Consider the following 21,198-nt stretch of genomic DNA (forward strand, 5'->3'; position numbering starts at 1 on the left):
GGGCTGCACTTGGAAACCTAAATGAATATCTGGAGCTCTGCTCTGTGTGAGAAGGAAAATGGGGGGGGGGCAGGCAGTCCCGGAGCTTGGCAGGAGCTCTTTTGCTGACAGAAGGCTTGAGCAGGACAGAATAACAGAGGTAGAAGGGGCCTTGGAGGTCTTCTAGTCTAACCCTCACTCAAAAAGGAGCTCCTATACCATTTCAGGAAAGGACTGGCTAGGAGAGGCCCCCCTGCTTGGGAGCCTGGCGCTTTTCCTGATGCGGTTGGCACAATGGGCGCTCTGGGGCTCAGGCAGCTTCCCTGCCCTGACATTGGAGGGGGGAGAGAGGGGGGAGGGGAGAGGGGATGCCTGTCCCTTCTTGCAATATGCAATGCCAATCATGCAATGCCAAGCAAGAGGGGAAGCCCACCGTGCTCCAAGCAAACGGCCCCCTCCCCAAGGTGAAGTCTGCAGGGGCTCTTGGCTGCTGGGCTGGGATCGCCCTACCTGAGCTGTGCCTCCCCAGCCCCCCCGCAGGAAGCGCTGAAGGGCAGGTGCAGGGCTGGGCCGCAGGAGAGTTTCTCGGGGGGGGGGCTCTGCTCTTACTAACACCTTCCTCCCAATGTCTGCACTAACTGTGGGGAGGGGCTCTCCCCCCTCCCTGGGGTTCAGGGCCCCCGGGAACTGTGTGGACTGGTGGAACCGAGTGGGGAGGGGGCATCTTCTGGCCTTTGACAGTCCCACCTGGATGGATGGAGCGCCAAGCGGTGGGTTGCCTTCTAGAAGAGCCATTTTTGGGATTCACCCCCTTTTAGGGCCCTCTCTGGAGCCAACTTCCTGTGATACTTGGGTGACGGAAGTGGGTTTGAGTCCCAGCAGAGGTGAAGGGCCAGCGAGATCCTTGACTGACTGGCGCCTTGTTGGGGGGGGGGGGTTCCCTGCTTGGTGCCTCTTCTAGCCCCTCAAGGCCTCTTCTTCCTCCTCCTCCTCCTCCTCCTCCCTCCCCAGGATGCCACCCTGAAGCTCTGCCTCATCCGCAGCATCTGCCTCATCAGCCAGGCCGTCTGCCACAGTGCCCAGTCGGGGGACTTCAGCTTCTCCCGCAAGGCCGAGGTGGTTGCCCAGATGCTGGTGAGGAACAGCTGGAAGCGTTTCCCGTCCACTCCCATGCCAGGATGCCAAGCTCTGGGCCCAGGGCAGGGATGCCCCAAATGCCAGCCCAGCAGAGGTGCTGCTCCTCGCAGTCTCGTTCCTCCCACAGCTGGAGGCTGGGGTGAAATGTAAAATCTGTTACTACTGGCTCTGTGGGCGGGGCTTGGTGGGCGGGGTAATGTGACTGGGTGGGCGTGGCCAACTTTTTTTGTCTTTTAAAAGCATGTTTTCTACAACCCATGTAAAAAAAATGCTTTTTTTTTTTTTTTTAATTCAAAAAGTTTTACAACATTTTCCCCCTTTCCCCCCCTCCTCCCCCCTCCCTTCGCAACCCCCCTCCCCCCCCGACTTCCCGGAACGAGCACAAGGTATAGTTAAAAATAAAACAAGCATATGCTAAAAAATTTTCGTCCCAACTTAATTATACCCCTACAATCATCAATTCCTAACTTCCCCCCAAAGCAATCAAACATAATACATCATAATCATTCAAAAACAGTCTGATAACTCTTAGTCTGATATCTACGTTGAATATAGTCAATCCACTTTTTCCATTCCTTTAAGTATCTTTCTTGCGTATTGTCTTTCAAAAAGGCTGATATCTTCGCCATCTCAGCCAAATTGGCAACTTTCAATATCCATTCTTCTATTGTAGGTACTTCTTTTTTCTTCCAATATTGTCCTATTAGTAATCTTGCTGCAGTTATTAGATTTAAAATCAATTTAGTCTTTTAAAAGCCTCTGATGATCAGGCAACTCAGCTGGGATCGCCAGAGGGAAAAAAGCTTTTAAAGGGTTCTGACGATCCCAGCTGAGCCGCATGATCATCAGAGGCCTTTTCTTTACTTTTAAAAGCATTTTTTCAGCCAAAGAAAAATGCTTTTAAAAGTTTTTTAAAAAAGCCTCTGATGATTGCACAGCTCAGTTGGGGTGGGGCGGCAGGGATTTTTGCTACCGGTTCTTCGAACCACCCACCATCGCTACCGGATCAGGCGATCTGGTTTGAACCGGGAGTATTTCACCCCTGGATGGAGGGCCAAGAGATGCTTTGATGCCCCCCACCTGCTCAGGACAGCCCCACCCTGCCTCTTCCAGCCAGGATGCAGGAGAGTTTCTTTGGGATGGAGGGGCTGCTGGGGCAGGGTCCTCACTCCTCTTCCTCTGCAGGACTTCATCAAAGCCGAGCCCCCCGATGTGTTGCGGACAGCCATCCGCCAGAAAGCCATGACAGCCTGCATGTACCTGGTGTATCCTTTCTCAGCTCCTCCCCAGAGCTGGGGAAGCCCGAGGGTGGAGGGAGGGACAGGGAGGGATCCCCCCAGGAATGGTTTTCCCCACTCAGTCTACACCGGGGGGGGGGGGGGCCTCGGATGGCTGCCCTGCCCTAGGACTCCCTCATGGCCAAACTCTGTCTGCAGCCCTGACTGAGGCTGTGCTTGGGGAGGGGACTTCTCTGAATGAGCTCCACTCCCCCCCCCCACAGAGTCTCCTACTCCAGCCTTAACTTGCCGGGCAGCATCCTGGAGCCCCCCCTGAGTGAGGCCGAGAAGATGGAGCTGGTGGACGGCTGCCTCCACAGCGTCTTCCCTCTTCCGCCGCTGGATGTGCCCAAGGAAGGAGACGGGGCCGAGGAGGAGGCCGGGCCGAGAGAGGTACCAGCCCAGAGCCTGACTGGGGGCATCTGGCAGGCGGGCAGGGAATTGTCTGTGCCCCCCCCGACCCTCACTCTCCTTTCTGTGCCCATTTGCCCATTCCGCTCCCTCTGCCCGCTGCCCCGGGGGCCATCCCCACTTTGCTCCCCCGCCCCGAGACTGAAGGGTTCCGCTTCCCTCCTGCCAGCCCCTCTGGTGTGCCACCCTGGCGGCCCTCAAGGACCTGCTGAAGAGCCTCCTGCACCGGCACATGACTCCGCACGGCCTCCAGACCATGTTCGAGGTAGAGGACCACAGGGGCGGCAACCCTTCTTATGGGGAGGGGGCTCCAGCCAGCCGGGGGTGGCTCTGGGACTGCATCCGCCTGCTCTGTCCGCAGCACCTGGGCCCCTGGATCAAGTCCACGAAGGAGCACGAGCGGGAGCGAGCTGTGGAAGTGAGCGCCGCCCTCCTGCTCTTCTACCGGGAGAAGCTGAATGTCAGCGTGAGTCCCTCTTGGGGGCTTCCCCCTGTCCCCCCCCCCTCGGCCCCCCTGTGGGCTGCACCACTTGGCTCACCCGCCTTGAGCCTCTGCTAGCTGTGCTTGATCTTTTAATCCCAACCTATCCCATTTGCCCTCTTCCCTGGAGGCTTGAGCCAGGTGTGGGGGGTGACGGGTTCGTATGCTTGGAGAGGGGGGCCTTGAGACCCCCACAGTCTGGGGAGGGGAGGGGGCTGGTTGGTAGCCTCGCCCTGGGTAGCTGCCTGGGATTGGTTCTGGCCAGCCTTGCTACACCCCTTCCTCGTAACCGCTTGACCAAGTGGCCTGGGGGGTTTGGCCATGGGGCTCAAGTGCCCCTTTCCTTGCTCAGAAGGTGGTCCCCTTCTACAACCTGGGGGTGCTGATGGCTCTCTTCTCCCCCCGCTGCACGGACTCCTTGCCCAGCGTCCGCCAGCACGCGGTAGATTGCGTCCATTCTCTCCTCTACGTGCAGCTGTGCTATGAAGGTAACCTTTGGGGGGGCTGGGGGGGCCCCCTGCTCCACGGGCTCCCCCATCCTTGTCCGTTCCTCCAGTGAGGCTAAGAAGCTGCCTTTTCCAGAGGGGTTCAGGACCCCTTTAGTTCAGGCAGTGCCCCTCTGCGGACAGCAGAGGGCAGTGTTTCCTTTGCTGTATTCCAGAGGTCAGCAGCCGACAAGGGAGGGGGGAGGGCCATTTGTAGTGTCTGCTCCATGGAAGCTGCCCAGACCCATGTGGCTGCGTGACCCAGTGGATCTCTTTCCAGGCTTTTCCCAGGATCACAAGGATGAATCTGTGGAGCAGCTGAAAGCCCTGAAGCCCGGCCTGAAGGATCCAGATGTGACCGTCCTCTTTCAGACGTGCTGCAACATTGCCAGGGTAGAGGGGGGGGGGCCCTTCCTGGAGGGTCAGCCTCCGGGCTGCCTCTGGGCCTGTGGGGGGCGAGGGGGCACCTTCTGCTCCACTCCAGGGCAGGTGGAGAGGGGCTGGCCGGGCAAGGCGGGGCAAGGGGTCTCTTCCCCAACTTGGTCTCCCCTGGGCTGCCCCAGCGGCTCTCAGCCCTCGAGGGAGGCAGATGTGGAGGCTGACGGGGAAGTGGGATGCTCTGCCCTCCAGGTTGCCCCCAAGGGGCTTTCCAAGAGGCAGCTGGATGTTTGTGGGTTTTTCCCCCCTGGTGGCCAGGAAAATCTCTTAACAGCCTCCTTTCTCTCTGCTGCCCCCTGCAGGTCATGGCCAAGCACTTGCCCCCAGACCAGCTGCTAAGCCTGCTACTTTCCATGCTGGAGGGCTTGGCAGATCCCGACCAGAACTGCTCCCGAGCCGCTGCGGTCATGATCAACTCCATCCTGAAGGAGCGAGGGGTGGTCCTGCTGGAGAAGGTGGGGCGCCCCAGGGAGACATCTTGCTCTGGGCGGCTCCTCCAGCGTTGTGGTTCTGGGGGAAGCCCAGCCCCCCCCCCCAACCGTCCCTCTTGCCCTGGACCCCTGCCCACTCTGCCCCTCTGATACGCAGCGGCTTTTCTCAAGGCCTGGAAGGGAAAAGGCCCCATGGCAGCCTTGGAAAGGATCCTTTCGGGCTCTCTGTTCCTGCTCAGGGCAGACCCTGGAAGGCTATGGGGAAGCAGGCAGCAGGTTGGGGCTTCCTTTTGGGGGGGGGAGCTGGGGGGGGGTTCAACAGGGAGGTCCCTGCACAGCCCTTCTTGTGGCGGCCATCTCTCTCTTCATTCCAGCCGAAGAGGCTCAGGGGGGCTCTGGATTGCAGGAAGGGATGAAGTCCTTTTTTCTCTCTTGGCAGAGGGGGGGGCTCCTGGGGGGGCAACCGGCAGGGGGCCATGATAAGAGGGTCTCTTACTCCTTCCCCTTCCCTTCCCTTGCAGGTGCCGAAGCTCCTGGAGACGATCCACCTCAAGTTGCAGGAGGTGCCGGAGGAGACGGTCCGGAAGGCCACCCAGCAGACAGTCTGCATCCTGGCCAGTCAGCACAAGGCCGCGGTGGTGTCCAGCCTCCTCGGTCACAGCCTCCCCCTGGACAGGTAAGGGGGTTGGCAGCCTTTGCTGCTTGGAGCTTCTGGGGGTTGTCGGAGCCCTGGGCTTCTTCTGCCCCAAGGGGGAAGCACTCAGGGTGCAGGTGGGACAGGAGGGCAGGGAGGGGGCCCTTTACACACACACACACACACACACACACACACACACCCTGAGGCCTTCCTGGGAAGGGTCTTTAGCTGCTCCTGAGGGGCCCAGGCCGGCCAGGGTCTCTTACAGAGGCGGTGGTCACTTGCCCTCTCAAGGAAGCCCCCCAGAAAGGCACCCTGGGTTCCTCTGACTCGGCTGTGGCAGAGGGCCACCAGGGGCTTGTGGGTCGGAGCTTGAAAATCCCCCTCCCCCTCCCCATTCACTGCGGGGGCTCCTGGGGTGGTGAGTGGCCTTGCCTCAGGGACTGGGTCTCCCGTGGGCTCTGCCCCAAAGCAATGCAGGGGTCCTGGCAGGGGGTGACAGGGCTTCTCTGCCTCCCTGCAGCTGCAGCTGCACCATGTGGAGGGCGCTGGCCTCGGAGCCCAACCTGACCACCCAGGTCCTGGAGCTGCTGCTGGACAAAGTGAACCGGGACGTCCCGTACAAAGAGAACAAGTCCTTCCTGCGAGGAAGCCGCTCGGAGCGAGTGGCCACCTTCTATCCCCTCTCGGTGAGTGTCCGGGCAGCCGCCTTCGTCCGGAAGCCCCTCCGGTCCCTTTCCCCTCCCAGTTGCATGGGGGGGGCACTGCTGTCACCCCTACACCCTCTTTGGCTGAGCCTGTGACGAGGCAGGTGGCTGCCTTGGCCCCAATCAGGTCTCCTGAAACCAGAAGGCCCCGTGGTGCTGACCTGCCTTGGAGGAGGGCTGCTGGGGGTGTATTTGGTGAGGAGGGGACGTGGGGCTCACCTCCCTGCTGGGAGCCTGGCACCGTCACCTGCCCTGTGCCCTCTGGGGAGGCCCCCTTGCCCTCTCAGTCTGCCCTCTGGGGCACCCTTGGGGCCGCTGGTTCCCTGCACCAGGCTAATGCCCTCCTTCTGCTGCCCTCTGCCCTGCACTGGGTGGGCACCTGGACATCTTGGGGGGAGTCTGCTCAAGAGCCTTGGCTGAAGACCCCCTCTGGACCCTGGGCTGCCTGCACTTGCCATGCTGGGGAGCGGGGGGGGGAGTCCATGTGTCCGTAAAGGGGCCTGTGGGGGATCTGCTTGAGTCCCAGTCCTGCAAGGAGGCTGCTGACCTGGAGCCCCGATGACGTGTGTGAGGAGGGAGGGGAGCCGGTGCCTCCTGCTGGGGGACAGAAATGGATGTGGTTCCCCCTCCCCCGCCAGGCCACGTGTGCAATGCATGAGATCATGTCTGTCCGGGAGTCTGGACCAGCCGTGGGGGGGCTGTACGCGGAGCTCTTCGTCTCCCTCCTGCTCCGGGTCAGCTGCACGGTGGGGGTACAGCTGCCGAAGCACCTGCAGTCCAAGGAGCGGAAGAACATCGGCTGGGGGCAGAGCCTGCGCGCACTCGACCCGTGCAGGTAATGGATGGGGCTTGCGGGGGGCGGGGGGCTTGGCGCCTCCCCCTGCTCCCCCACCCCTCCTTCCTTACCAGGTGGAACTGATTTGGCTCCTGAGTAAACAGCTCAGCAAACGGGTGTAACACGACGGCTGGCTAAAGCGCCACGGCCCATCGCAGGGGAGGAATGAAGCCAGGCCTGACCTCTGCTGGGGGAAATCAGGAAATATTAAATTGGGCTTCCTGTTGCAGAGAGCCTTGTGGTTTGCCTCTGCATTCCTCCAACGGGGCCGGGATGCCCACCCTTCCCAAGGCTGGATGGATTACAGCTGGGCTGCAGGGGCTTCCCTGGGTGTCTTGGCTGGGGGAGGGCTGGGCCAGCTGCAGAGCAGAGGGGCCTGGGGGTGGAGAGCTCACCCAGCTGGGATCAACGTATTTGCGGGGGGGGGGCACCTGGGCTCTCAAATCCGAGCCCCTGGAGACCTGGGTCACTTGCATGTCTTTTGAGGCACCCGCCCCTTGTTATGGGGGACCCGAAGACTTGGTAGTTCAACCCAGTGGGTGAGCAGAGGGGATTGTGCTGGAGAGCCATGGTCTGATGGGCCGTGCTGCTGGCACTGTGCTGGGATTGTTTAGGAGAGCTGTAAGTTGGCCCTGGAGCAGTGGGGAGGCCCCTTTGCCGCCCCAGAGTCCTGAACCGGTTTCCTTGGGGAAAACGGCTGGTTGGGGTGTTGTACACATCCTGCCTTCTGTCTCCCAAAGGTGGTTTTGCTTTAAAGGCAAATTGGACTTTCTGATTTTTCTTTAAGACTTTGGCTTCTCTGAACTGAAGAAGCTTTGGGGAGGGGAAGTGAAACATCTTAAAGAAAAACCAGGGAGTCCAATTTGCCTTTAAAGCAAAAGCACCTTTGGGCTAATAACCATCACCTGGATGGATGAGAACCGTCATGGGTTTGCAGCTGGGGGGGAGGGAGTGAAAGGCTTGGAGGTGAGGGAGAAGGGCTGAAGCTGAGAGGACAGGATGCCCAGACCATCTCTGGACGACTGGATCATCCTCCTGGGGTCATTGATGGCCAGCTCCTTCTTGTCTCTCGGTTGTGAGGGGCTTCCATCTCTTGCCCTGCAAAGCTTTCATTTGCAGGACGGTCATCCAGGCAAGAGGTGTTTTTTTTTTGGGGGGGGGGGCTTCTGAGGGGCTGCTCAGGCCAGAGGACCCTGGAGGAATGGGGTTTCCTGCTTTAGGGCCTCCCGGTATTTCTCCATGTAATAGTGTGACTCTAGTGAGAGAGGGTCAGGAGAGTTTCCCAGATGGACCCTTACTCACTTTGCCAGGGAATCATCATCCCCCCCCCCGTAAATACGAGTGGACCGCTGCTCTGGAGCTCTTGGCGTTCAGGTGGACGTCCTGAGGGGGTTCTCGGGAGCAGGTGGGCAGTGTCATCCACACCAGGCTAAACTCTGGCCATCCTCCAGCATCTGGGCTCCTGGGTGGGCCTCAGCACCCCTCTCCTCCTCCTCCCCAGCTCTGCGATCGAGACCCTCAAGGCCATGCTGAACCAGGGGGGCAGTGAGTCAGTGAGCAATGCTGTGATGGAGGACGGAGGCTGGGAGCTGCTGCGAAATCCGGACAAGCACTATGATGGGGTGGCTTTCCTGACGAGGTGAGCGGGTGGGGTGACCCTCTGGATCGGGCCCTTTGCTGGCCTGGGATTGTCCAGGATTGCTCCAGGTGGCCCTGTCTGCTGATGGGTCCTGGCACCAGCCTTTGTTGCTGCTGTCACAGCCACCTGGGAGGGATGTTCACATTTCCAAGAACGTCAGTAGGGGAGGATATAGGTTGCTCTCTGAGCGTGTGGTCGTCTTGAAGCCATTTCATCCCCCAACCAGGTAACTTTATCAGTGCCTTGATGATATTACCTAGTTGGGTAATGAGACATCTGCAAAAAAACAGCCCAGAGAGCACCAAAGGTCCCTCCTCCTCCTCCCTCCCCTTCTAGCACTGATGATGCTACCTATGTGGGTAATGAAAGCAAGGAACCAACCTCGAGAGCACCAAGGACCTGACGGTGCCAAGGGGTTATAGAAGCCCAGGGAGGGGAGCAGATGCCCACTTGCTTGCTCTTTTGCCCAGGGGGGAGGGGAGGGGGCTCCTTGCAGACACAGTTTGGGCAGGGAGGAGGAAGGATCCCACTGAGGGTCTTGGAGAGGCCAGGCGGATGTGAGGTGAGGGAGAAAGTGCCTGCAGGGAGGGTGCCAGGCGGGTATTTTCTGGGCCGGCTCACCTGGAGGACTTCTGGGGCTGTTTCCAGGGCCATGGCGAAGCACGCAGGGCCCAAACTCCCTCTGATCGTGAAACTGCTCTCTCCAATGCTGAACAGCATCTACGACAGCCAACGGCTGACCACCACCGCCTTCTTTGCCGAGGTGAGTGCTGCGTGTTGATCCCCCTCTTGGAGGCTCATAACAAAGAGCAAAGGGGAACGAATGTCTCCCTTCAGCACCCGGCTCATGCAGTGGCTGGGGATCACTCGATTCCTCTAGTGGGATCTGGCTGCCTCACGGCCTCCGGCCCTGGGCAGCCGCCTGTCCAGATGCACGTGGGGAGAGCAAGCTAGGGGCCCCCCGGCTTCTGGTCTCCTTGAGCCTGTCTGATAGCTCTGAGCCTGCCGGCATGTACCTACCCATCGTCACTATTAAATTTGTTACATATTTCCTAAATTCATTTGCTGCCTATCTCAAAGTGCTTTTATTTTTCCTGGGGATCCGGCTCCTGCCTAGGCAACCAGCGGCTGAGGCCACCACCCCTCACCTCGCCCCTCGCCCCATATGTACCGCCCTGAGGAATGGAGGGGGTCAGGCTGCTTCCTCCCTTACAGGGCGCCTGTAACCCCCTCCCTCGGCGGACTTGCCAGCCCTGGCTGGGGCCGCCCAAATGGTCTTCATTACAAGGCAGCTGCTCCAGCCAGGAAGCTGCCTCTTAGCATCTCAGCTGATGAAGCAGCTGGGGATGAAGAGGCTCGGCGGGGAAGCCCACAGCCAGATGGGAAGGAGGGGGACACTTGGCCATGCAGCATGCAGAGGGCTTGAATCATGCTCTGAGGAGCGAGTGCCTGCACACGTGAGTGCACGGGCACGCAGGGTAGTGAGAAGCTGCATGTTGCACAGGTCACTCGCTTCTCCAATCCCAGTTACAGGGGCGGGGCGGGGCGGGGCGAGGCGAGGCGAGGCCCAGGTCTGCTTGGAGGGGGCTGGGATTGGGGCCAACAGGGAGGACTTCCTTGTGGAGGAGGAATTTCCATTGCAAATGGAGAAGGACCCAAGAACCTCATCCAGGTTCAGACTTTCTTCTCCCGGGAGGTGTTGACCGTTGGGTGGATCAAGAGTTCTTCGGCTCCATCTGGGAGCTGGCAAACTGAACCAAGTGTTGGGCCCAGCTAACCATGCAAGAGTTCTGGGCTGATAGCGTGGAAGAAGGTTGCAGCCATTCTGGTAGGGCGGAAGCTCCCCTGCCACAAAAGACGGGCTGGGTGTCTTTCAGCTCCTCAACAGCAATGTGGTAAACGATCTGGTTCTTCTGGAGACTCTGATGGATAGCATGACAGCCCGGTTAAAAGACTCCTCGACGGTGGTGCGAATGCTGGCCCTTCGTGGGTTGGGCAATGTTGCTTCAGGCTCCCCAGAGAAGGTGAGGCCTCCTGGGTTTGGGTGGCCACTTGGGATCAGTTGAGCTTTGCCGCCTTCTGCCAGGCTCCTGAGCTGGTCTCCATCCTTGTGGGCAGCTCCTTCTGCTGCTCATCTGAGATGGGGTCCCTGGCGGAAGCTCAGCAGCAGCAGCACCACCACCATTCGTGGACCAATCTGCCATCTATGCCAGCTTTCTCTCTGATCCTCTAAGTATCTAGTTGTCCGTCACCTGATCAGGTCCCCCATGGTCTCCTCATGATCAGATCTTGGTTTCCCAAGCAGGACACGCAGAGCACCCCAGTTCCTGGGCAGACCGTCTTCCCCTCTCCAGAGCACATGCTCTGAAGCTGTGCCTGACTTTCAGCCGCTGACCTCCATTTTTCCTCCTCTTGTAGGCAAGGAAGTACGGACCTCAGCTGTTGGCTTCCATGATCAACAGCTTGGATGACAAGGATGATCCCCACAACCTGGTGGCCTTGGAAGCCATGTCCAGCCTCTCCAAGATCCTGCCTTTCACTGAAGAGAGCGACGTCCACTCCGTGCTGCTCCATGTCACCATCCGAATACGGCCCTTCTTTGACAGTGTAAGGAGTGCAAACTGGCGGGGGGGGAGTGGGGAGCTGGTAGCCCTTTGGGGGAATCTGTTAGGTAGCCCTGATGCCTTCAAGTTGGTTTGTTTAGCACAGGGATCTCCAAACGTGGCCACTTTAAGACTTGTGGACAACTCCCAGAATTGTGCATGCACTGGCTGAGGAATTGTGGGAGTTGAAGTCCACAGGTCTTAAAGTGGTCACATATGGAGATTCCTGGTCTAGCATAGCTGGTGGCAAAGCAGAAGACCCTATACCATTTCAGAGAAATGGTTGTCCCGTCTTTTCTTAAGAACCTCCAGTGATGGAGTATTCACAACTTCTTGTTGCAAGTTGGTCCACTAGTTAATTGTCCTCACTGCTAGGAAGCTTCTCTTCAATTCCAGGTTGCTTCTCTCCTTGATTAGTTTCCATCCATTAGTTTCTTCTCCTGCCTTCTGGTGGTTTGGAGAACAGGTTGACTGCTTCTTCTTTATGGCAGCCTCTCAAATACTAGAAGATTGCTATCATGTCCCCCCCAGTCTTCTCTAGACTAGCCAAACTCAAATCCTGCAGCCGCTCTTCGTATGTTTTAAGTCTCCAGATTACGGTGGATGGATATTGTTTTAGAGAAGGGGGTGAAGTCTGGGAAGGAGAAGAGGGTCGTGGTGGGGAAAGGGGAGGAACACCACCACCCCCCGGGTCTCTAGCTATCACCACAGGACTTGCTTTCCTTGCAGGAGGAGCCCAACCTCCGCAAGGCCTCCATCTTCCTCTTTGGGAACCTGGCCAAGTTCAGCTCTGGGAGTGGCGAAGACGCCTTCTTTGAGCAGATCCTCTACGGCCTGGTGACCTTGCTGCTACATCTCCAGGACCCGAAGCCGGAGGTCATCAAGGTGGGTGCCCCAGCTGGGAAGGACTCCGTTCCCTTCCCCTCTGTGGGGAAGGTCCCGCAACTCCTCCCCTCTCCTTCCTCGCAGGCCTGCAAGTTTGCCTTGCGCTTGTGTGGACCCATCATGGGCTGCCCTGGACTTTGCGAGATGTTTCAGAAGCACCTGCATGAGGAATGGAGCCTCCACTACGGCGAGTTCATGAATGATGTCTGCAAACACCTGGTGAGCGCCTGGCCTTTGGCTTCCCTGCCCTTCCCACAGGTGAAAGCCACATAAAAGCATTCCGGCTCCCAGTCTCTGTGCCAGGGAAGGTGCCGGAGCAGCTACTACACAGCCAGTTTCGAAAGAAGCAGTTCCAAAGTACAGTCCGATGAGTTCCAAAGGAACCGATGCCAACCTTTCTCGGGGATCAGGAGAAGCTCCAAAAACACCCTAGGCTTCCTTCTGCTTGGCTGGTGTCCTGCTTTGTGGCTCAGCTACTGGGCTGAAGTGGCCCTTCGGCTCTCCTGGCCCACCTGCAGTGTTCAGGGTCAGCATTTGGATGCTGGCCTGGGTTGTTGACCCCTTAGTCTTCCTGGCTCAATTGCTCTGGTCAAGGGCCACCCAGTGCTACATTGTTTCGGAGGCTACAGAACCGTGTGGCCCAAAGCAATTGAGGTGACCCCTTGATTGGTTTCCATGGCCTGAGAGTTCTCTCTTGGTGCCAGCTGGTCTTCCTTCCCTCCGGTTCAGATGCAGAGCTTCCCAGAAATGCTGAGTCGTTTGGTCAACATCAACCTCTTCTACTTCAAGAGCAACTGGGCTGACGTCCGAGCTGCTGCCCCCATGTTTGTAGGTGAGGCGGCCAGCGTGGAGCTCCCTTCCCGGGCTTTCTTGGATGGGGTCCCCTAGGACTGAGACCCTGGGCCTTCTCTTTCTTCCCCCCAAGGCTTCCTGATCCTGCACATGGACCGAGAGCAGAGCCAGCAGCTGGAGTTGGACGAACTGATTGCTGGTGAGTGACTGAGGGAGGTGTTCCTGGGGAGGGGGTGGTTGCCAGACCCCAGATGTGGCTCTGCTGCCGTGGCCTTTGATGCCATGTAGGAAGCATTGAGGGATCCAGCTGGTAGTCCCAGGAAAGGCCCCTCTCCAAATAGGGAAGTTTTCCTGGGCTTCAGACCTCTCTCTGGGCTGCATCCTCAGAGGGTTGGTCACTTCCATGCAGAGCGCGGCTGCGGAGCACGAAGGGGAAACGGTCTTCGTGCCAGCCCAGCAACACCCCGTAAGGGGTGCCGTCCTGGGTGAAGGTGGTGGGGTGGTGGCTTGCCTGCCGGGGGGCAGCCCCCTTGCCCTTGGCTAGCCCCAGCCCTGGGCTGGGGGACGGAGAAGGTTAGGGCTGCGTTCATGCCTGCAGCCCGGCTTCCTCCTCCCCTCAGGGTTGCCCCTCCGAGACCAGCCAGAAAATCCAGTTAGGTAATAAACTTTCCTGGACTTTGCTCCTGTTTTTCCTTGTCAGCAGTGACCTCATCGCTCAGAGGAAGGCTTGGAAAATCTCTGAGCTTTCCAACGGAGCTTAAAAACCACTAAAAAAGGGAAAAGTATCTTTCCGTTGGCTGATGGAGCCGTCCCGAAGAGAGGCCCGTCTGTGTGCAGGGGTGGGGGGATGCCGGGGCGGGGGAGCGGCAAGGACTCCGGATGGGGTCGCCACAGCTTCCCGTCTTGAGTGCGAGCACTCAGCCTGCCAGCCCCCCCTCTCCCGCCCCCCAGCTCCCGCAGCTGGCTGGGGCTGATGGACGGGAAGCAGCTCTCTGCATAAATCAGGCCGTCTCACTCACTCGCTGCTCTGGCGGGACAAGAGAGTCTCGGATTTGCAGTGTAAACATGCTACTGGAAAAATATTATTGTATCTCTGCTGCTTGGGAGGGACTCCTGGCCCCTCGCCCACTCTGCAGCTGGGCCCGGGCCAGGCGCAGGCAGAGCAGCAGCCCAGGACAGCCGGAGCTGGTGGAGCCCTCCCCAGGTCCTGCCTCGTGGGCCGAGACTGTCCGTGGGCCCGACAGCCAGCCAGGCTTCCGTAGGGCTTGGCTTTTAGCCACGGCAGGCAGCTCGGATGGGGCGGGTGCGTGTCAAGGGAGGGGTGTAGAGGGATACACGGGGCCTGGCCTCCCAGTTGATTTGACGGCCGTTTCTCTCGTCCAGCTCTGACTGTGCTGCTGAAGGACCCCGTGACAACGGTGCGGGCGAAGGCGGTGGAGACGCTGGGCCGCCTGGGCAGGGCCATTTAAAGACTGCCGGCCATGGACGCCCCCTCCAGAGGAAATGGGATTCCCCCCAGCTCCACGTTGCCCTCACCTCCCGAGGGAAGAGTCACATGTCTTCCAGAGTAACACAACCTCCACGTACTGGAGCATTCCCTGCCCCCAACACCTTAAAGAGAAGACCTGAAGTCTGTGCACCTTTTTGTGTTTCCATGGTTTTTTTTGAATTTCTGCAGGGGACCCACTGCACCCTCTCTCCACACCTTGGGTAGGCTGGACCAAACACTGGGCAGTGGACTTAGGGGTATTGCACAGGGGCAGCGTGGCCCACTCTGCACACCAACCCTCCCCCTCCCTGCCCCCTACAGGAGCAGGTGCCTCCTGACTCCGCCACACCTGCACCCGTCCCTCCACCATCCCCAGCAGGTGGCGGGGAGCATCCCGCTGCACCTTCCAAAGTTTATGCGCATTCCTCTCAGCCGGAGTTTGTATATAGACTCAGAGGACTTATTTTTAATAAACAATTTGCTTCTCAGAACCACGAGGGCTCTTTCTTAGCTCCTTGGCCAGGAGAGGAGAGGGCCAGCGGCTACTGGTGGCCGGCCTTTGGAGATTAGTCTGCCAAGCCCCCTTGATAACTGACCAGCCTGCTGCTTCTGGGAAACTCCCAGGCAAGAGAAGGAAAAATCTCCCTTGCCCACAGGGGCTGGGAACAGATCCCCCACCGCCCATCTCCTCCTCCCCTTCTTCCCGTGCTTGTAGCAGGAAGGAGACACGATCCTCCCCTCTGCTGCTGGCCTGACCCGGTCAGTGGACTATTCGTAGGGAGCCTCTGAAGTCCTCCTTCCACGTGGTCGGGCCCAGCCAGCCCTCTGCAGCTGAAGGATGGAGCTCTGCTTCGTGACCACTTCTCCTCCCTGTTGCAGGGGCAGCCCTCCTTCCCCCCCCCTTCCTTGGAAATCCCAGCCCCCTCCAACTCTTTTCACCCAATTCCTCTTCTTCGGAGGAAGGAGCAGCATAGTTTCTGAAGGACGACTGGCGCTCTAAACATGCAAAGCAGCTGCCCCCATTGGGCCCCCTCTGGCCACCTGCTCCTCATCCTCCCTCCCCTCCGCAGTTTCCCCAATTCAGGGGTTGTTGCTTCTGTTGGGCCATCCTCTTAGTCTCCTCAGATGACCCCTCCTTCGGCCAGTTTTGCATTCAGGCTTCCTGCCCCTCTTGACCGGCTGTGTCCATGATCCCGGCCAACCACAGAGGACCATAAAGAGACAGCAGTGTTCTTAGGATGCCCTTGCCCACAGTCAACTTGGCCATCCTATTGGGGGCCGGGCACACCCTTATGTGTTGGCTCCTGGGCCGTAACCTCCAAATTTCCCCCCTCCCCCACGCCCACCCCAGGGGTTCGGCACAATGAACAGCTCAGCAGTTCCTGCCATCCCAGAACAGGAAGGTTTCTCACCATCCCCCTTGCCCGAAAGTGCGGGAAACGCACCCCTCCCGTTCTGGCCCTAAGCAGGAGGGGAGCCCCCATCAGCTTCAAACGGAAGCAGCCAGGAGGAGGGGGCTCCCTCAAGCAGGGCTGTTGGAGAGAACCAGCTCCCCTCTGGCCGTGGGGTGCTCTCTCCTTGCTCAGGTGACCCAGGTCTTGGGGGGCTTTTCTGCAGAGCACCCTCTGGCATTTGCAGCACCTTCTCCACTGCCAGGGCTTTTGTGGGGGGGGGGGGGATGCGCAGGAGGGGCAGTCTGAGCATGAAGCCATCTGCCGGGGGCCACGACTTGCTGGGCTGGTGGGCACATTCAGAACAGGAAGAGGATGCAGAAGAGGCTTTCCTACCTGTGCCCAGACAGCAGCTGAGGGCCAAGACGTTTTGGGAGGGGTCAGGATCAGAGGCAGCTCACCTCCCTCAACCCCCTTTAGCCAGCCTACGTCCTGGTCCTGGTCAAGGGGGCTTCCTTGCAAATCAGGCACTTTTATTATTTTCCAAGCGAGCAGGCAGGACAACGCAGAAGAGCGCTTCGCGCTCTGAGTAACCAGTCCTCTAGAAGCACCCCCCCACTCCACCCCTACTCCAGCCAGAGGCCTGCAAGGTCTGAGGTTGATCCGGTGGCCTCTTCCTCCTCCTCTTCTCCTGGATCAAGAGTTCCAACCTCCCAGGGAAAGGAGCCCACGGTGGGCCCGGAAACCCCCAGCTTCCACTCTCCTGCCAAGTCTGTTGGAGCTGGGCACAGGGCTACGTGAAGAGCCGGATGGTGGCATCTGCGCCCGCAGAGAAAAGCCAGGGCTGCGTGGGGTGGAAGAGGACATCCAGGACGCCCAAATCGTGGGCCAGCGCATGGCCCCTCAGCACCTTCACCGGCACGAGCAGCGGGTTCTGAAGCAGGTCGCTGGAAGGAGAGGAGGAAAATGGTTGGCGGTGCCAGTTCTGCCCCTCCGACGCCCTGTGCCCCACCTCCCCACTGCAGACACTCACTTGTAGACCATGCCGTGGCAGACAATGACGCTGCCGTCATCCGAGCCGGAGGCAAAAAGCGGGTAGGAAGGGTGGAAAGCCACTGACCTCAGGGCTGCCTTGTGGTGCCTGCCAGAGAAGGGAAAGGGTGACCCGGTGGCCCGCTGAGCCCTTCCTTACAAGAAACTGGCTGGGTCTGCTCCGAAAGGGAGGGGCCGGCTTGGGAGTCGAGGGGAGGCCATCCCTTGGGCGGGGGTGGGAGTGGGCTGCTGAAGGCACAAATGCCGGAGGAACCCGTCTGCCGTTCCTGGCTGCAAAGTCCTAGCTGCCGCATGCCCTGTGTCCCAGGGGCAAGAAGCCCTCCCTCCCCCCACATCGCACTCGGGCTGGAGCAGGTGGAGTTTGGCCAGCCATTCCAGAAGATGGGAGGGGGAAGGGCTGCTCCCTACCTGAGCACCCGGTAAGGCTTGGTGGAGAGATCCAGGTCAAACCAGACCAGTCGGCTGTCGTAGCTGCCACAGATCAAGTTGTCGCCTGAGAATAAGAGGGCCGTTGGGGCACCTGCTGAAAGGCTGCCACCCTCTGGGCCAAAGCAGGGACGGGAGAGCTCCCCCTCTCGCAGGCAGGGCTGAGGGGGCCTCTGCGCTCGTCCCCAGGAGCGGGGAGGCTGAGTGCCCCCCACTGTGGCTCCAGGGACCTCCGCTCACCTCCGGGGTGGACAGCCATGCTGGAGACCCACTTGCAGTTGGTCAGCAGCTTCTTGGTCAGCTCCTGCTTGAGCAGGTGGTAGATGCGGACGAAGCGCTGGGTGGCCACAAAGAAGAAGGGCCGCAGCGGATGGAAGAGGACGCGCTGCACCTGGCCTTTGCTCCGGCGGAAGGGTGCCTGGCTCCAGCGCTTGCTGGCCTGGTGGATCAGCACCTGCAGATGGCTGTTGTCCGACACCACTGTGGCAAAGTAGTCTCCCTTCCCGTGCCAGGTCACCTGCGTCAAGGGCTGAGGGAGGGAGGAGAGAGGGTGGGAAACGAGCGCAGTCAGGGGGCCCTCCCGCCCCTCCCACTGCCCAGGCCATACCTTCCCAAACCTCAGCCTGAGCCGCACCCCCAGGCGGTGCTCCTCCTCCGTGGCTTCCTCCCACGTGACGGGCTGCAGACGGCCCTCCTCAGGGGCCACGTAGCCTTCCAGAAGTTGGTCGGTGGCCCCACCGAGCAGCTTGTCCCCGAGGCTGGGGTTCACCAGCAGCACCGCCTGCTCCCTGGAAGGGCCCGGGGACCCAGAGAAGGCGTCAGGGACAGAGGACAACCAAATTGGGCCAAGGTTCACCCTCCTCCCAGGTACAAAAGCTTTGGCAGAAAGGGAAACAAAAGCCACAATCGCCCCCCAGGGCATCCCCCCCCATGAGCAGCACCTGAGACACAGCCACCTTTCTCCACCTTGGGGGAAAGAAGCCCCCAAAACGAGGCCATTCCTCTGTGCCAAGTGGGGCACCCTGCTGGACCTGAATGGCAAACAGGGTCCAGCACTTCCTGGGTGGCAGGAGACCCTCTCCCACTTGGGAGGGTGGGGTGGGGGAGTATTTTTTTCTCCTCCTTTCGCAATGCTTTTACTGGTCCCAGCCATCCAGGCCCGTCTCCCACTTCCTGCTTGCCCACCTGCCCCACGGCTGCTGGCCCAGAAGTTGGGCCCCTCCTGTGGCAGCTGGAAGCCGTACTCACACAGCCACGGCCACCAGGCAGACGGTGGGGTTGGGGTTCCACGCAATGCTCTTCACTGCCGCTTGCACTGGGAGAGTTTTCACACACCTGGCCGTGCACACCTCCCAGAACTTCACTGTGCCATCGTCTGAACCTGGGCAAGAGACACGGGAGCTGCGGCCTCTTCCCTGGCTCCTCAGAGAAGGCAGGCAGGCCATGGCTCTCTGGAAGGACGGAATCCTCTCCATCTGAGCCACGGGGGGATCCTGAATGGCCTTGTACCCTTCAGCCCTGGGAGAGGGGCTCACGTGCGGCAAGGGTCCCAATTTCTAGCTGGAAGGCAGAGCCTCTGCCCATCTGCATGAGGAGGAACTCCAAAGACCATGCCTGCAGAAAGGTGGATGGCTGCGGGGCTTTGAGCGGCATCTCAGGCTGGAAAGGGCAGCTCCTTTCGCCGGGGCAAGGAGGCCAGGCAGTGGGGTCATTCCATAGCAGCCTCCCCCTCCTCTGCCCTTCCATATCCAGGACAACCTTGCCCAGGAGTCCAGCGGCCTCCCCTCAGCTGCCCTCTCCCTGCCTTGGAGCGTCCCTCGTGGCCAGGAACAAACCCACCGCAGGTGCTCAGGGCAGGAGAAGCAGGGGCTGAGCAGGGGCACTTACCTGATGCCAGCCACTGCCCAGTAGGAGAGAGGCTGATGCAGCGCACAAGGCTGGTGTGCCCACGATACACCTAGAGAGAGGGACAGGCAGGCGAGTGAAGCAATCACAGGAAGAGCAAAAAAATATTGATTTAGAATACAGACATGGTTAAAGGAAATGCTACACAAATCCATAGAATTAAAGCCAGAAATTTTCTTATTGGGTATTTTGCCAGAAAGATATAGCAAAGAAGAAATGTATTTAATTATTCATGTAATAACAACAGCAAGACTTGCATTTGCGCAAAATTGGAAGTTAGAGAGAATCCCATCAGAAGGTGAAGTAATAAAAAAGATCTTAGACTGTGTGGAAATGAATAGATTAACTTTAAGAATAAAAGATAAAGGGCTTCCGGTTTGGCTCCGCTGTGTTAATGGCGGCAATTTCAGTCCGCCCGTTCTTTGTGATTCTGTGAGAGCTGTTTAGACAGTGCTAATCTTCTGTCAACAGCTCGTAAATCTCTGCCTCGGGCAAAGAGGGGGAGATGAGCATTTGAACTGAAGTTTGAGCCCCCAAGAAAAGCCCCAGAATGATTTCTGGTGGTTTGATGGGAAACGCTCCTTCGATAGTTCAAAAAAAGCTCCAGAGTCCAGAACGCCTCTGCAAAAGCAGAGCAAAACGCAGCGTCCATCTCCGTGACTGAAGAGGATTAATGATAAATTTTCAACACGGAAGAATCGAAAGCAGGAAGGCTGGCATTTGCTTGTAAGATGATTTTAACTCCCTGACAGAGAAGTTATTTGAAGAGTGGAGATGAAGAAAGATGGCGTTTTGTTTTTTGAAAGTGAAAGCTAAGGAAATGCTGATTACAATTGCTGGTGTGGAACCTCTAAGAAGAAAATAACAAGATTTTTTTTTTCTAAATGGAATTCTTTTTTTAAAAAAAAAAAATCTATTTCTTTTTTTATTATCTTTTTTTTTACAGTGTTTAAGAAGAAAAATTTATTGGGTTTTTTTTTTCTTTTTATTCCCTCCCCCCCTTTTTTTTTCTTCTTCTTCTTCTTGATATTACTTAGTTTAAAAATGGCTTTTAAGCAAAGAGATTTAACCACTTCTAAATTATTGGAAATATCTTCACTTCAGGTACGGAAATTGAAAGAAGATATTAAAGACAGTCTAAGGAATTTTTTACAGGAGCTTATGGAGGCTCATCTTTCAGAAATAGATCAAAAATTTAATGAAATGGAGAGAGAAATACTGGATTTTAAAGATTTGGTGGAAGAGCAGAGTAAGGAGATGAAAAAATTAAAGGAATCAATTACTCCATTATTGTTATCTAGTACACAGACAGAAGAAAGACTGAATGAATTTAACCAAATTAATTTAGATTTGCAAAGGAAAATAGATGAAGTTCAAATTAATTTGAATTTAGAAAATAAAATAGATGATATTCAGGTTAAGGCTGATAAGGCAGAGGAAGAAAGGGTTATATTACAATATAAATTAATGGAATATGCTATAAGGGTAAGGGTTTAAGAGAATTTAAAGAGGAAAATTTGAAAGAGATTTTTATTCAGGCCTTTGCCCAGATAGAGGAATGGAACCAGAAGATTTTGAAGTTAATATTGAAAAAATTTATCGTGTTAATTCCTGGTGGGCAAGGCAGAAGTGTTTACCGAGAGATGTGGTTATTTATTTTACAAATAAGAGGATTAGGTATGGAATTTTGCAAGCATTTTATAAAAATAAATTTCAAATATTAGGACAAGATATAATAATGATGAAGGAAATTCCTCCTAAAATGTTAAGAAAGAGAAAAGAATTTGCCTTTCTGGTGGATGAGCTTAAGAAACATCAGATATATTTTAGATGGGAGGTTCCAGCAGGTTTAACACTGAATTATAAAGGAAAAAGTATTTTCTCAATACAATTTGTAAAGCACGAGATTTTTATACTAATGTATTAAAGATTGGGAATTCTTTGTTAACAGATGTTAAGTTGAATGGTGAATAGATGGTTGAAAATGTGTAAGATAGAAGAAGGGGAGGGAGAATGTTTAACTTTATTAAATATGATTATGGTTAATTTTTGTAAATGACTTATTGTGGATATAAATGTGTAATTTTAGGGGTACTATATGATATATTAAAGGTATAAAGGAATAGGAAGATGGAATATTGTTTAATTTTGGAGGATAGATAGTAAAATTTAGGAACTTGGATTAAATATTATATTT

The 21,198-nt window shown here is 56.9% G+C and overlaps 2 protein-coding genes across 7 annotated transcripts in view; one reads left to right on the plus strand and one right to left on the minus strand.

Moving 5' to 3' along the window:
• MROH1 (maestro heat like repeat family member 1) overlaps positions 1 to 14,379 on the plus strand; it is a 30,467-nt gene extending 16,088 nt beyond the window's left edge. Inside the window, exons 23-42 of one of the 3 annotated variants that reach the window (XM_058179045.1) lie at positions 991 to 1,113; positions 2,302 to 2,381; positions 2,651 to 2,786; positions 2,974 to 3,069; positions 3,166 to 3,270; positions 3,638 to 3,773; positions 4,051 to 4,163; positions 4,511 to 4,663; positions 5,161 to 5,315; positions 5,800 to 5,965; positions 6,622 to 6,818; positions 8,320 to 8,457; positions 9,106 to 9,220; positions 10,335 to 10,481; positions 10,876 to 11,064; positions 11,790 to 11,945; positions 12,030 to 12,164; positions 12,675 to 12,777; positions 12,871 to 12,936; positions 14,121 to 14,379. In XM_058179045.1, coding sequence (XP_058035028.1) covers positions 991 to 1,113; positions 2,302 to 2,381; positions 2,651 to 2,786; positions 2,974 to 3,069; positions 3,166 to 3,270; positions 3,638 to 3,773; positions 4,051 to 4,163; positions 4,511 to 4,663; positions 5,161 to 5,315; positions 5,800 to 5,965; positions 6,622 to 6,818; positions 8,320 to 8,457; positions 9,106 to 9,220; positions 10,335 to 10,481; positions 10,876 to 11,064; positions 11,790 to 11,945; positions 12,030 to 12,164; positions 12,675 to 12,777; positions 12,871 to 12,936; positions 14,121 to 14,206 — 2,595 coding nt within the window. In that variant the 3' untranslated portion in view covers positions 14,207 to 14,379. The remainder of the gene's footprint in view (positions 1 to 990; positions 1,114 to 2,301; positions 2,382 to 2,650; positions 2,787 to 2,973; positions 3,070 to 3,165; positions 3,271 to 3,637; positions 3,774 to 4,050; positions 4,164 to 4,510; positions 4,664 to 5,160; positions 5,316 to 5,799; positions 5,966 to 6,621; positions 6,819 to 8,319; positions 8,458 to 9,105; positions 9,221 to 10,334; positions 10,482 to 10,875; positions 11,065 to 11,789; positions 11,946 to 12,029; positions 12,165 to 12,674; positions 12,778 to 12,870; positions 12,937 to 14,120) is intronic. The other 2 variants (XM_058179047.1, XM_058179046.1) reach the window with 2 other exon arrangements.
• A 1,806-nt stretch (positions 14,380 to 16,185) lies between these two features.
• Positions 16,186 to 21,198, minus strand: part of BOP1 (BOP1 ribosomal biogenesis factor) — a 60,692-nt gene continuing 55,679 nt past the window's right edge. Inside the window, exons 9-15 of one of the 4 annotated variants that reach the window (XM_058179062.1) lie at positions 18,984 to 19,053; positions 18,345 to 18,477; positions 17,704 to 17,884; positions 17,337 to 17,625; positions 17,079 to 17,163; positions 16,651 to 16,758; positions 16,186 to 16,564 (exon numbers count right to left, since the gene is read on the minus strand). In XM_058179062.1, coding sequence (XP_058035045.1) covers positions 16,411 to 16,564; positions 16,651 to 16,758; positions 17,079 to 17,163; positions 17,337 to 17,625; positions 17,704 to 17,884; positions 18,345 to 18,477; positions 18,984 to 19,053 — 1,020 coding nt within the window. In that variant the 3' untranslated portion in view covers positions 16,186 to 16,410. The remainder of the gene's footprint in view (positions 16,565 to 16,650; positions 16,759 to 17,078; positions 17,164 to 17,336; positions 17,626 to 17,703; positions 17,885 to 18,344; positions 18,478 to 18,983; positions 19,054 to 21,198) is intronic. The other 3 variants (XM_058179064.1, XM_058179061.1, XM_058179063.1) reach the window with 3 other exon arrangements.

The sequence above is a fragment of the Ahaetulla prasina genome, chromosome 3 (assembly GCF_028640845.1).
Source record: "Ahaetulla prasina isolate Xishuangbanna chromosome 3, ASM2864084v1, whole genome shotgun sequence".
In the NCBI taxonomy this organism is placed as follows: domain Eukaryota; kingdom Metazoa; phylum Chordata; class Lepidosauria; order Squamata; family Colubridae; genus Ahaetulla; species Ahaetulla prasina.